This window comes from Hypanus sabinus, chromosome 2 (genome assembly GCF_030144855.1).
Source record: "Hypanus sabinus isolate sHypSab1 chromosome 2, sHypSab1.hap1, whole genome shotgun sequence".
NCBI lineage: Eukaryota > Metazoa > Chordata > Chondrichthyes > Myliobatiformes > Dasyatidae > Hypanus > Hypanus sabinus.
Genome location: NC_082707.1, coordinates 108,514,930 through 108,528,069, shown reverse-complemented (window position 1 = coordinate 108,528,069; position 13,140 = coordinate 108,514,930). Strand labels below are relative to the sequence as shown.

Below are 13,140 nucleotides of genomic sequence, written 5' to 3'. Positions count from 1 at the left end.
TAATTTTTCTCCATATATCAATCAGATTTAAGTCTTTCATTAATGATAAAGTTAACTTTATTACTTTTGATTTTGCAACAGCTTTAGTTGACCTATCTAGAACTGGGTCTAAACAAAAGTTAAAATCTCCACCTATTAATATTTTATCATGTGTGTCAACCAAATTCAAAAAAACATATGAATTTTGCATCATTTTCATTTGGTGCATAAATGTTCATAAGAGTCCATAATTCCAAAAAGATTTGACAAGGTATAATCACATATCTCCCCACAGAATCAATTAATACATTTTGTATTTTAATTGGTAAGGTTTTATTAACCAAAATTACAACTCCCATCGATTTTGAATTAAATGAAGCTGCAATAACACTTCCAACCCAATCTCTCTTTAACTTCTGATGTTCTGTCTCTGTTAAATGTGTTTCCTGCAAAAAAGCTATATCTCCTTTCATTTTCTTAATATATGTTAAAACTCTTTTTCTTTTCACAGGTCCATTAAGTCCATTAACATTAAAACTTAAAAAATTAAGTAAATTAGTCATTCATACTACCTTGGGGAATCTCTTTAAAATTCTCCATGTTGCTATGTGTCTCTCTCCAGTCATCCAGGCAAAAAAAAGAAAAATAGAAAAAAGATAATTGATATAGAGAAAAAAAAACAAAGTACCCCCCCACTAATGTTGTGAATAAAAAGAAACACAACATTACCCCCCTCCGTTTTACGGGTCACGGCAATCGCCATGATTGCGCACGTGAATCCCACAGCCATCGATCAGAAGCTCCTCCAGCTCCCCTGCAAAAAAAAGAAAAGAGAAAAAAATATATATATATAAATGAAGAAGAAAAAAAATTAATGTCAATTATTTTCTTTTTTCTTGTTCCCCTTCGATCATATAGTTAAAATATATTTATGTTCTTCTACTCATAAATGTCCATCAAATCCAATCCCTATCTCAATCTTCATCTTTAATCCATTTCACTTCTATAATTCTTTACTGCATCTTGTGAATATTAGGGAGTTCTTGTATGAATTTCTCCGCTTTCTGATGATCAGTAAAAAATCTTCTTCATCATCCAGAAAAATTATCAATATCGCTTGGTAACTCAATATAAATTTATAACCCTTTTCCCATAAGGATTTTTTCACTGGATTAATTTCCTTCCGCCTCTTCAAAAGGTCGTAACTTATGTCAGGATAAAAAAGAACTCTTTTCCCTTCTATCATCAATGGCCCATTTCTCTTTCTGGCACCCTGAGCAGCTGCCTTCAAGATCTTTTCTTTATCTTGATATCTTAAACATTTTATCAAGATTGATCGTGGATTTTGACCTTGTTGAGGTTTTGGTCTTAAAGCTCTGTGAGCCCTTTCAATTTCAATTAGCTGACTTCCCTATTCCATTTCCAAAGTTTCCGGAATCCATTTTTGAAAGAATTTTATTGAATCTTCTCCCTCCGTACCTTCTTTAAGACCAACAATTTTAATGTTGTTCCGTCTGCTAAAATTTTCAAGCACATCTACTTTTTCCAACAACTGTTTTCTTATTGATGTCCAGGCAAGAATATTATCTTCCATCTTATCCATTCTTTCAGTGTTGTCTCCTATTTTTTCTTCCAACTTTTAACTTTCTTTTTCATCTTCTTTTGTTTTTTCACCACTTTATCAAGCGTAACCTTCACATTTCTAATATCTGTTTTTATTACTTTTAATTCATGCATTATTTGTGTCAGGACTTCTCTTAAGTCTCCAGAAAAATTTCCACCTTTAATTTCCTCCTGTTCTTCTTCTTCGTCTGTTTCTTCATCTGTGTGTTCCAGAGAATCTGATTCTACTTCCGATTCACTTTCATTTTCACTTCCAGTCACAGTTGGAACTTGTAGTTCTGTTTGCACCTGTTTGTGCATACTCGTTTCTTCACGCATGCGCTGTTCTCGCTGTTTCTTCTTAGAGACCGTCGATATTGCTGCAGCTTCCTGCCCTGCACCATCGGAGGGGGCATGTACTTCGCCGGGAAGAGATCTAACTTGAGTACGAGGCTCCGCCAAGACGGCCGGGCCTTCTTCCCCGCCGACTCGTGCTGTCTTCAAAGTAGTAGTTCTCTCCTGTTTCTGTTTAGGAGACATTTCCAAAGATAATCCTGAGTTGTTTATAAGTAGTTTCTAGAAGGTATTAATTAACTATTCTTCACTTAAACTTTGTTTTATTACTTTTTACGGGAGAGCTGGAATCCCACGTCTCGATCCTACGTCATCACGTGACGTCCCCCCTGGTGCAGCAGACTTGATGGACTGAATGGCTTAATTCTGGTCTTAAGTATATGGTTGTATGTTGTACTTTATTAGTCAAGGAGCTGAGTTGAAGAGTCAGGAAGTTAATGTTGCAGCTTTATAATACTCCAGTTAAGCTTAATCTGGAATATTGTCTTCAGTTCTATTTTGCACCATTATAGGAAATGTTGCAGCTTTGGAGAGGATACAGAAGTGATGTACTGGGGTGTTGTCTTGATTAGAGAGTGTGTGCAATAAGGCATTTATCAGGATTGGATTGTTTTCTCTGCAGAGGCTGAGGGGAGATCTTGTAGATATTTATTAAATTATGAGGCACAGTTAGAGTAGACAGCCAATATCTTTTCTCCCAGGGTTGAAATGTCTAATACCAAATGACATGCATTTAAGGTGACGGGTGTAACTTTATTTTTACAGTGGTGGGTGCCTGGAATGCACTGACACAGAGAGTAATAGAGACATTCATAAGTTTCTTGGATAGGCACCCAAAAATGCAGGAAATGAAAAGATATGTTCATTGTGTAGGCAGCAGTGATTGCCTTTGTTGGGCATTTGATGACTAATTAGCAGAATATCATGGGCCGAAGAGACCTACTGTGTCCTGTACAGTTTATGTTGCTCAGGATGCTAATCCACCCATCTGTGTTTTTTCTCCAAATTATTGATATATCACAAACAACAGAGGTAACAGCACTGATCCTTGTGCAATACACTGGTCATAGACCTTGGATCTGCATCTATATCTTCTGAATCGAATCTGCTTTATCAAATGCCTTATTGAAGTCTATATGGATAATGTACACTGCCTTGCCTTCCTCGTGCACCTTCATCACCAAAAAAACTTGGTTTGTGTCAAAAAAAGCCATGCTGCACAAAGCCATGCTGACTGGCCCTTTGTAAATGTACATGAATCCTGTCCCTCAATGTCCTCTTCAGTAGCAACCCTACAACTGTTGTGAGTATAATCTTCATTTTTACATTCTCTATCATCTTCGGAGCAAGTGGGATTAGTGTAGATAAGTGGTTGGCATGGACATGGTGGGCCAAAGAGCCTGGTTCCATGCTCTGACTCTGGCTGCCATTGAATAAGTTGCCTGAAATATAGCTCAAAGGAAAGTTTTAAATAAAGAATGCAATGTTTGCTTAATCCATTGTACTTTTTGCTGAGATGTGTGCACTTTTATTGCATTTGTTTTCTATTTCTGAAAAAAATGATATCATGGGAACTGCTTCATAAAGAAATGGAAGTTTTAAAAAAAACTTCACACATCACCTTTCAAAGCTTTGGAGATTTCATAGTAATTTACAGTCAATATTCTATCATTTATTCAGTAGGAAAGCCTAAAAGGTGATTTAACCACAGTGAAATGCTGCAACTAATATTAACCGGACAAGGTTTAACCAGGAACAGAGAATATTATCAGGGCATATCTTGGCATGGAACAGGGATACTCGGCACATGCCATCTCCCTGGCCCTCCACTCATCCCTAGAGCATTGGACAGGAAAGACCCTTATATCAGACTATTTATTGAGTACAGCAATGCACCTCCAAACTCCAAGATCTGGAACTCAACACTTTTCTTTGCAATTGGATCTTTGACTTCCTGCCAGACAGTAATCACAAGGATAGGCTGCAACTCCTTCACCGTGATTATTCCCCGAGTCTGCAAATCTTTGTCTGGTAAGATAGTGCCATTAAGTGGCAACTCTTTGTTTGCAGCTCTGATGAGAATCATCAAATATTTCTGTTTAGGACTACTGCAGCTGAAATCCAGAGTCAAGGCAATGGGTACTTAGTAATCAGTGTTACGAACCCTGTAACTGGGTCACTTACCAGCAAAAATAGAGAGGTCCGTGATGGTACTATTTTTAACAGTATTTATTGATAAAGATACACAAAAATAAGATCAATGCAAACATACAGATAATATACGTCGTCAATACTAAATCTAAACGCGCGGGTATAATAATAATCAATAAGAAATAGCTCTATCATTGTCTAGGGGATAATATATTGTCCGATGGAAAGATAAAAGTCACTGTTAGTTCGTTCAAGCTGCAGCGTTTTGGTTTGAGAGAAAGACGGGTTTAAAACTTGCCCCAGTCCTTTTATGATGTCAATCCTTCGAGTCGTTGGGAGTTGGCTTCCCCGTTGTTAGCTAAAAGCCGTTTTTCTGTGGTAAAGGGCACCGGTTCCGGGCAAATGGAACCCAACGCACATGGCCACCCCACCAGCTTCCGCTATTATGGGATCGCTAGAGTTTCTTCTGGTGCGTCTGAGGGGGCTGTTCCCACAGACCCTCTTTTATCCTGACTCACAGGGTCTCAGACGTCAATCAGGTTGGGGTGAGGCAATCCCTCCCTCAACCAGCCCACTTTGCCTGAGGGCTTCCACGTAGCACAGTATTGCAATACACAAATTCGTCTCCAAGAGACAATGGCCGTTTCCCGAAGCTTTATATCGCCGGGGGAGCAAGACATTCCGCACGTCTCTCTCTCATTTCCTGGGTCTCCTGACCCAAATCAATAGTGATCTTGCGATTCTCACAAAGGAGGGGGCTACCCCGCACCCTTCGGCCCCTCAGAGCTGTGGTACATTCATAACATCAGCATTATTTTAAAACTCAAAATCAACAAACCTCAAATGGCAGACTCAGGTTGCAAATGCAGTTCTCCTTTAAGAAAAAAGAAGCGGATTTACACACAGGTATGATTGAAATGCAGAGGCCTTAGACTTCCACTCCCAACTATCCTGCTGGTGAATGTACCGTGTCTGTAAAATAAAGTTCAAAATCTCAGAGCAAGATTGCTATATTATATGGACATCAGGGAGAACTGTGTACTCTGCTTTACAGAAACATGGCTCACACTGGCATTTTCAGCCTAATAGTTTCACCATTCTCCGCAGAGGAATGACAGCTCAGTGTTTTGAAGGCAGAGGAGGTTGGAGTATGCTTTATGCTTTATTAACTCATTGTGATGCTCAAATGTAGTGGTTCTGTCTCAGTCCTGTTTACCCAACCTGGAACACCTAGCAGTCAAATATTGTCCATTTTATTTGCTGAGTGAGTTTTCCACCATCATGCTGGTAGTGGTGTACATTTCACCTCAATCCAAAATCAGGCAGGCATTAGAGGACCAGAGCACTGTGATTAGCAGTCACAAAATAGCTTGAAGTTTCTGAACAACTACCACCATCAAGAACAGTTACTGTGCCATCCCACGCTCACACTTTGGAAAGTCCAATCACCTAGTTGTACTTCCTATCCCAGTGTATAAGCAGAGACTAAAGACTGCAGCACCAGTCATGAGGGTCAAGAAAGTATGGTAAAGGGAGGTGGAGTGGACAATATTCCAGAATTCAAAGCTCTAAATAAATTTATTATCAAAGTACCATAGAACATTACAGCATTATAGTACTATTCTATTACAGCACAGTACAGGCCCTTCAGCCCTCCATGTTGTGCCAACCCATATCCTTAAAAAAAAGTACTAAACCCACACTACCTCATAACCCTCTATTTTAAGTACATATATGTTACCATATACAACCCCCAGATTTGTTTTCTTGTGGGCACACTCAGTAGATCCAATAACTATAATAGAATCGATGAAAGACTGCACCTAACAGAGTACCAGTGTGCAAAAGACAAACCTACAAATACAAAAAAAGAAATAATAATAAATATGCAATAAACATTGAGAAGATGAGATGAAGATTCCTTGGAAGTGAGTCCATAGGATGTGGAAACTATTCAGTGAAGGGGCAAGTGAAGTTATCCCCAATGATTTAACAGCCTGATGGTTGAGATGTAATAACTGTTCCTGAACCTGGTGGTGCAAGTCCTGAGGCTTTCGTACCTGCTTCCTGATGGCAGCAGCGAGAAGAGAGCATTTCCTGGGTGGTGAGGAATCCTGATAATGGATGGTGGTTTCCTATGACAGTGTTTCATGTAGATATGCTCAATAATAAGGAAGGCTTTACTTGTGATGAACTAGGCAGAATCCATTACATTTTGTAGGATTTTCCATTCAAGGGCATTGGTGTTTGCATAGCAGGCTGTGATGTATCCAGTCAATATACTCTTCACTATGCATCTATAGAAGTTGGATGTCATGCCAAATCTTTGCATACTTTTAAGGAATAGCAGTCCTGGCTTTAATGCTGTGGTACAGTTTCCTGGATGGTAGCAGCTGGAATAGATTGTGGTTGAGGTGGCTCAGGTCCCCAGTGATCCTATGGGCCCTTTTTTCATACCTGTCTTTGTAAATGGCCTGAATCATGGGAAGTTCACAACTGCAGATGTGCTGGGCTATCTGCACCACTCTCTGCAGTCCTGCGATTAAGGGAGGTACAGTTCCCATACCAGGTAGTGATGCAGCCAGTCAGGATGCTCTCAGTTGTGCTCCTGTAGAAAGTCCTTAGGATTTGGGGGCCCATTCCAAACTTCCTCAACCTTCTGAGATGAAAGAGACGCTGTTGTGCCTTTTTCACCACACAGCTGGTGTGTACAGACCATGTGAGGTCTTCAGTGATGTGGATGCTGAGGAACTTAAAGCTGTTCACCCTCTCAACTCCAGATCCATTGATGTCAATAGGGATTAGCCTGTCTCTATTCCTCCTGTAGTCCACAACTGGCTCCTTTTTGCGACATCGAGGGAGAGGTTGTTTTCTTGACACCACTGTGTCAGAGAGATGACTTCTTCCCTGTAGGCCACCTCATTATTGTTTGAGATCAGGCTAATCAATGTAGTGTCATCAGCAAATTTAATTAGCAGATTAGAGCTGTGGGTGGCGACATAGTCATGGGTATGCAGGGAGTAAAGGAGGGGACTTAATACACAGCCCTGAGGGGCTCCTGTGTTGAGAATCAGAGGTGTGGAGGTGAGGGAGTCCACTCTTACCATCTGCCGGCAATCTGACGGGAAGTCCAGGATCCAGCTGCATAAGGCATAAGTCTTTGGTGCTCCCAGCCTGTATATTGGTGAGACCCGACTTTGATTGGGAGATCACTTTGTTGAGTATCTATGCTCCATCCGCCAGAAAAAGCAGGATCTCCCAGTGGCCGCCCATTTTAATTCCACTTCCCATTCCCATTCCAAATGTCCATCCATGGCCTCCTTCAATATTGTGATGAGGCCACACTTAGGTTGGAGAAACAACACCTATGTTCTGTTTGGATAGCCTCCAACCTGATGGCACGAACATCAATTTCTCAAACTTCCAGTAATTCCCCCACAACCCTGTCTCCATTTCCCATCCCCTTTTCCCTCTCTCACCTTGTCTCTGCCTGCCCATTGCTTTCCTCCGGTGCTCCTCCCTTTTTCTTTCTTCCATGGCCTTCTGTCTCTTTCACCAATCAACTTCCCAGCTGTTTACTTCATCCATACCCCTCCCCCCCAACCTTTTAAATCTACTCCTCAGCATTTTTTCTCCAGTCCTGCCAATGGGTTTCGGCCTGAAACATTGACTGCACTATTTTCCATGGATGCTGCCTGGCCTGCTGAGTTCCTCCAGTATTTTGTGTGTGTAGCTTTTAACTCTTCAGTTTGGAACTGTAGCAATGGATTGTGGCAGTGTGCAGGGGATAAGTCTGGGGAAATATGAAAGTTTGATTCCAAGACTGGCTGCATGTATAAGGAATCAGGATTTATGGGTACTTGAAATGAGAAAAGTAGGATGTAGTATTTTTTTCTTTGTAGCGCAAGCTTTATTTCTGAATTGTTGAAATGTTTGTGTCCGTAGGCCTTGACTATTAGGTGTATATCAGGGGTCTTGTATCATGTGATCTAATAGGGTTCAGCAATTATGAAAGACACTGAGGCTGTAAAAGAGGGATTGGACTAGCTCAGTAATCATGCAACAGTGTGCACAAGTATTTTACTAATAATGGATAGGCCCAGTTAGTTGAGTTCTTTTTTTTAAAAAAAGCAAGGACGTTTTCTAGATACCAAGGTTCATATGTATCAGTTGCTTTAAAAGAAACATTGTACATTCCCAGAATAACAGGAGAGTGGGGTTGAGAGGGATAATAAATAATCTGTTGGAAAGGCAGAGCAGACTCAGTGGGCTGAATGGCCTAATTCTGCTCCTGTGTCTTATGCTCAACTTTGGAAATGACATCAGTGTACAATTAGTACAGAATGCAAGGCTGCCATCTAGTGCCTGACTAAAATAAAAAGATTGAATGTTTTCAAGTAATTCTAACGGGCAGCTAGACAGATGACAGATTATTGGTAAAACATTATAGTTCTTTTGTAATAACTTGTTTTCCCTTTTTCTCTCAGGACCTAATTGTTGATCAAACTATAGAGAAGGTATCCTTCTGTGCTCCTGATCGAAACTTTGACAAGGCATTCTCATACATTTGTCGAGATGGTACGACCAGACGTTGGATCTGTCATTGCTTCTTGGCGATACGAGATTCGGTAATGAAACTCAAGGCGGTATCTATTGTTATGGTGGGAGTAAGGTGGGGAGACAGGCCAAAGGAATCATACAGTGCTCTTCAGACTGTAAGAGGAAGCATAAGGTTCTTTAGCTTGATAGTGAAAGTCAGATCTAGTCAGATTCTATTGTTACTGCAGGGAATATAAGCAAGGGTGGGGCCACTTCACCTGAGGTTATGAAGGAAGATTAGGATTGCTGTTGGCTTTTCTTGAATTATGTTTGTGGTAGGATATTGATTTGCAATTGTTCCATGTAAGTTATCTGTTCCCCACCAACATTGTGGCAGTTGAATGGTTCTGTTGAAGTTGTGTCTTTTTGAATTGAAAAATCATTCTATCCCATTTACATTTAAGTAAATGTTATTTCTCTTGGTCTTTTTCTCATCAAGCTTCTGACTCATTCCACAGTGCAAGGTCATGTGATCACAGGTTTTATTCCTAGTCTGTGCTCGGCCACAGCAACAATGACAATTAGCCAAATCTCTCCGCCCTGCTTAGAGTAGAAAGTGTGCTGTATAATAGGAGTGCTATTCTAACAAAATGGAAAAACTTTCAGGCGCTTGCATCTACTCATTTGCTGTGTCCATTTGCAGTCACCTGACCTTGTGCAGTGTTGTGTCGCGTTTAACTCCAAAACAATCTGCTACTTCGAAAAGCAGATTCTTGGTATTGACCTATATCTCTGTAGTGTTTTTAAAAAAACACATTTCAGAAATTAATTATTAAAATACAAAGTGTTTTGTATTTGTTCAAGACCTCTGGTTGTTTCCCTTGAACAACAATGTATCAATCTGAGCTGCAATCTTCAATTAAGAAACCATGCACTGTGCGGTCCAGTAGACCTTAGTACAGCTCCAAGTTTGAAAACTGGTGCGTCATTTTTTTGTTACTCTGATGCAATTTTACAATTTTTACTATCTTAGACCACCTATATTCTTATCCATTATATATAAGCAGTACCAGTATCAACCCCTAAAATACCATAAGGCCAAGAAGAGTTAGGATACTTACCCCATCAAATTTGCTGTGCCATTCAATCATGGCTGATTTATTATCTCTCTCAATGCTATCTCCAGCCTACTCCCCATAACTTTTGACACCCTTACTGATCAGAACCTATCAACCTCCATTTTAAATGTACCCAATGACTTGCCCTCCACAGCCATCTGTGGTAATGAATTCCACAGATTCACGATCCTCTGGTTAAAGAAATTCCTCCTCATGTCTGATCTAAAATGATGTTCTTCTGTTCTAAATCTCTGCCCTGTGGTCCTAGACTCTCCAACTACTGGAAATATCCTCACCATGTCTGTTCTGTCTTGGCCTTCAAAATTTAATAGTTTGCAATGAGATTTCACTCCCACTACTCCATTCTTTTACTCCCCATTCTCATTCTTTTAAACTCCAGCAAGTGCAGGCCCAAACCCATCAAACTCCATGCAATACTTGCCTCTCCACCTATCTTTGTATGGTCTGAAAACTTGGCCACAAAGCTTTCAATTTTGTCATCCAAATCATTAACATATAATGTGAAAAGAAGCGGTCCCAACATTGACCCCAGCAGAACACCACTAGTCACCGTTAGCCAACCAGAAAGAGTGGGATTCCTTTACACCTACTCTTTTCCTCCTGTCAGTCAACCTCTCTGCTATCCTTGCTATTATCTTTCTTGTAATACCATGGGCTCTTATCTTAGCAGGCTCATGGGCAGCATCTTGTCAAAGAGCTTCTGAAAATCCAAGCAAACAAAATCCATTGACTCTCCTTTGTCTATCCTGCCTGTTATTTCCTCAAAAAGTTTTATTTACAAAAGACAGGATTAAATATATAGATGCTTTTAAGATGAAACAATTGGTTATTAGGGGAAAGAAATAAATATACATATTAAAATTATTACGAACTCCATGGAGCATGTGGAGATCTTCCAACCACCAGGCATTCTTTCTTTCTTTCTTTCTTTCTTTTTTTTTTCTATGGGGCAGTTAGGGGGGAGGGGTTAAGGGGAGGGGGTATGGGTTATATACATTGTTTTTTCATACTTTGTAATCATTTAAAAATGCAATAAAAAATTATTTAAAAAAAAAAAAAAAAAAGTTCTATCAGGTTTGTCAGGCAAGATTTCTACAAAAGGAAACCATACTGACTTTGCCCTATTTAATCATGTACCCCGAAGGATCCATTCTTAATAATGGACACCAAAATCTTTCCAGCCACTGAAGCAAGGCTAATTAGCCTACAATTTCCAGAATGGTGAATGGTGAACCATTCCAGAATATCTACTGATTCTTGAAAGATCACTACTAACGCCTCTTCAATCTCTTCAGTCACCTCCTTAAGAACCCAAGCGGGTGGTGGTGATGTAGTCCATTTTGTGTAGGTGACTTATCTCTCTTCAGACCTTTCAGCTTCCTAAGCACCTTCTGTTAGTGTGTTCCTCAGTAAAGACTGACACAAAATAATTACTGAGCTCATCGGCCATTTCTTTGTCCCCTATTACAACCTCTCCAGAATCAGTTTCCAGCAATCCAAAATCCATTCTTATTTCTTTTACTTTTTGTATATCTGAAAGACCTTCTGTTATCCTTTATTTATGATTGGTTAGCTCATCTTCATATTTCATCCTTATCCTAATGCTTTTTAGTTGCCTTCTTTTGTTTTTTAAAAGCTTCCTAATCCCTAGCTTCCCACTAATTTTGGCAATATTGTATGCTTTCTATTTTGCTTTTATGCTGCAGTTGACTTCCCTTGTTGTCCATGGGTGTTTCATCCACCATTTAGAACACTGCTTCATTAGGATATATCTATCCTGCACCTTCCGAATTGCTCCCAGAAACTCCAGCTATTGCTGTTCTGTCATCCTGCCAGTGTTTCCTTTCAATTGACTTTGGCCAGCTCCTTTCTCATGCCTCTGTTATTCCCTTTATTTCACTGTAATACGGATACATCCAGTCTTAGCTTTACTTTCTCAAACTGAAGGGTGAATTTTATCATATTATGATCACTGGTTCTCAACAATTCCTTTACCTTCAGCTCTCTAATCAAATCTGGTTCATTACAAAATACCCAATGCAGAATTGCCTTTTCCCTAGTGGGCTCAAGAACATGCTACTTAAAAAGCCACTTTGTAGCAATCTACAAATTCCTTCTCTTGCAGTCCAGCATCAACATAATTTTTCCAATCTAGCTGCATAATGAAATCCTCCATGACCACCATAACACGGCTGTTTTTGTATGCTTTTTCTACCTCCTACTGTAATTTGTCATTCACATTCTGGCTATGTTTGGAGGCCTGTATATAACTCCCATCAGGGTCTTTTCACCCTTGCAGTTTCTTAACATACCATTGACTCTGGATTCATTCTCACTGCAGTAGCTATATACTAATAGACAAAGAAAGATAAAATATTATCAGAAACTTACCTAGAGCCTTTACCTCTTCTCAACTGAGTTTCTTGGGTCGAAATCTGACTGCTCTAACACTGCCCGCTCCACTTACACCTTGCTTCTTTTTATTGGCTCAAATAAAACTCACTCTCAACGAGACTTATTGTTTTTAAATGGCTCTCACTCTGCAAGGGTCTAGCTCTTCCACTTGCTACTCCAAAGTATGCCATCTGTTATAGACTTCCAGTCAGAAGATCCTAACAAGTACTATTCTTTGCCTTTTATAACCTATTCAATTTTGGATTTGGTTCACCAAAGTACCTCAGATCTTCTTTACCAGTCTACCATGCAGGACCTTATCAAATGCCTTGCTAAAATCAATATAAACCCCATCTACCATGCTGCCTTCATCAGTTTTCTTATTTACCTTCTCAAGAAAGCTCAGTGTCATAATGGATGCCACTGTAGCTTTGAGTTTAGCATTATGCTAGCAACCTGGATTCATTACTGCCGCTGTCTGTTTGTATGTTCCTCCATGAATGTGTGAGTTTTCTCCCGGTGCTACAGCTTCCTATTACATTCCAAAAATGTGCAAGTTAGTATGTTAATTGGTCACATGGGTGTAATTGGACAGCACAGGTTTGTTGGGCCAGAAGGGCCTATTACTATGCTTTATCTCTAAATAAATATTTGAGGCATGATCTCCACTGCACTAAAATATCTTCCGTGACTTATGAGATCCGGTCTTTCCCAACGAACATAAATCCCGCCCATCCATATCTTGTCCAATGACTTCCAAATTTTAAAAAATTTCAAAAACTGTGAACCAATGAACCTATTTTTTCCCCAAAAGTAGTTCGCAATCGATGAACTAGATTTTCAGTTTTCAGTGGTGAATGGACTTGAACTTTGCTGTTGCTGTTATCTACATGTTTTGTCTGTCATAATGTATCTGATTCTGATTCAGTCTGCTGCGAAAATTTCAGTTGCAAAGCTAATATAATTAAATAATTTTCCATCT

General features: G+C 39.7%; 1 protein-coding gene across 8 annotated transcripts in view; it reads left to right on the top strand.

Annotated features, from left to right (window-relative positions):
• The window catches only part of numb (NUMB endocytic adaptor protein), a 279,062-nt gene that overhangs the window by 199,633 nt on the left and 66,289 nt on the right, over positions 1-13,140 (top strand). For 6 of the 8 annotated variants that reach the window (XM_059951811.1, XM_059951802.1, XM_059951794.1 and 3 more), the window contains one exon: positions 8,574-8,714. The exons of the other annotated variants lie outside the window; for them this stretch is intronic. In XM_059951811.1, coding sequence (XP_059807794.1) covers positions 8,574-8,714 — 141 coding nt within the window. The remainder of the gene's footprint in view (positions 1-8,573; positions 8,715-13,140) is intronic. 8 annotated transcript variants of the gene reach the window in all.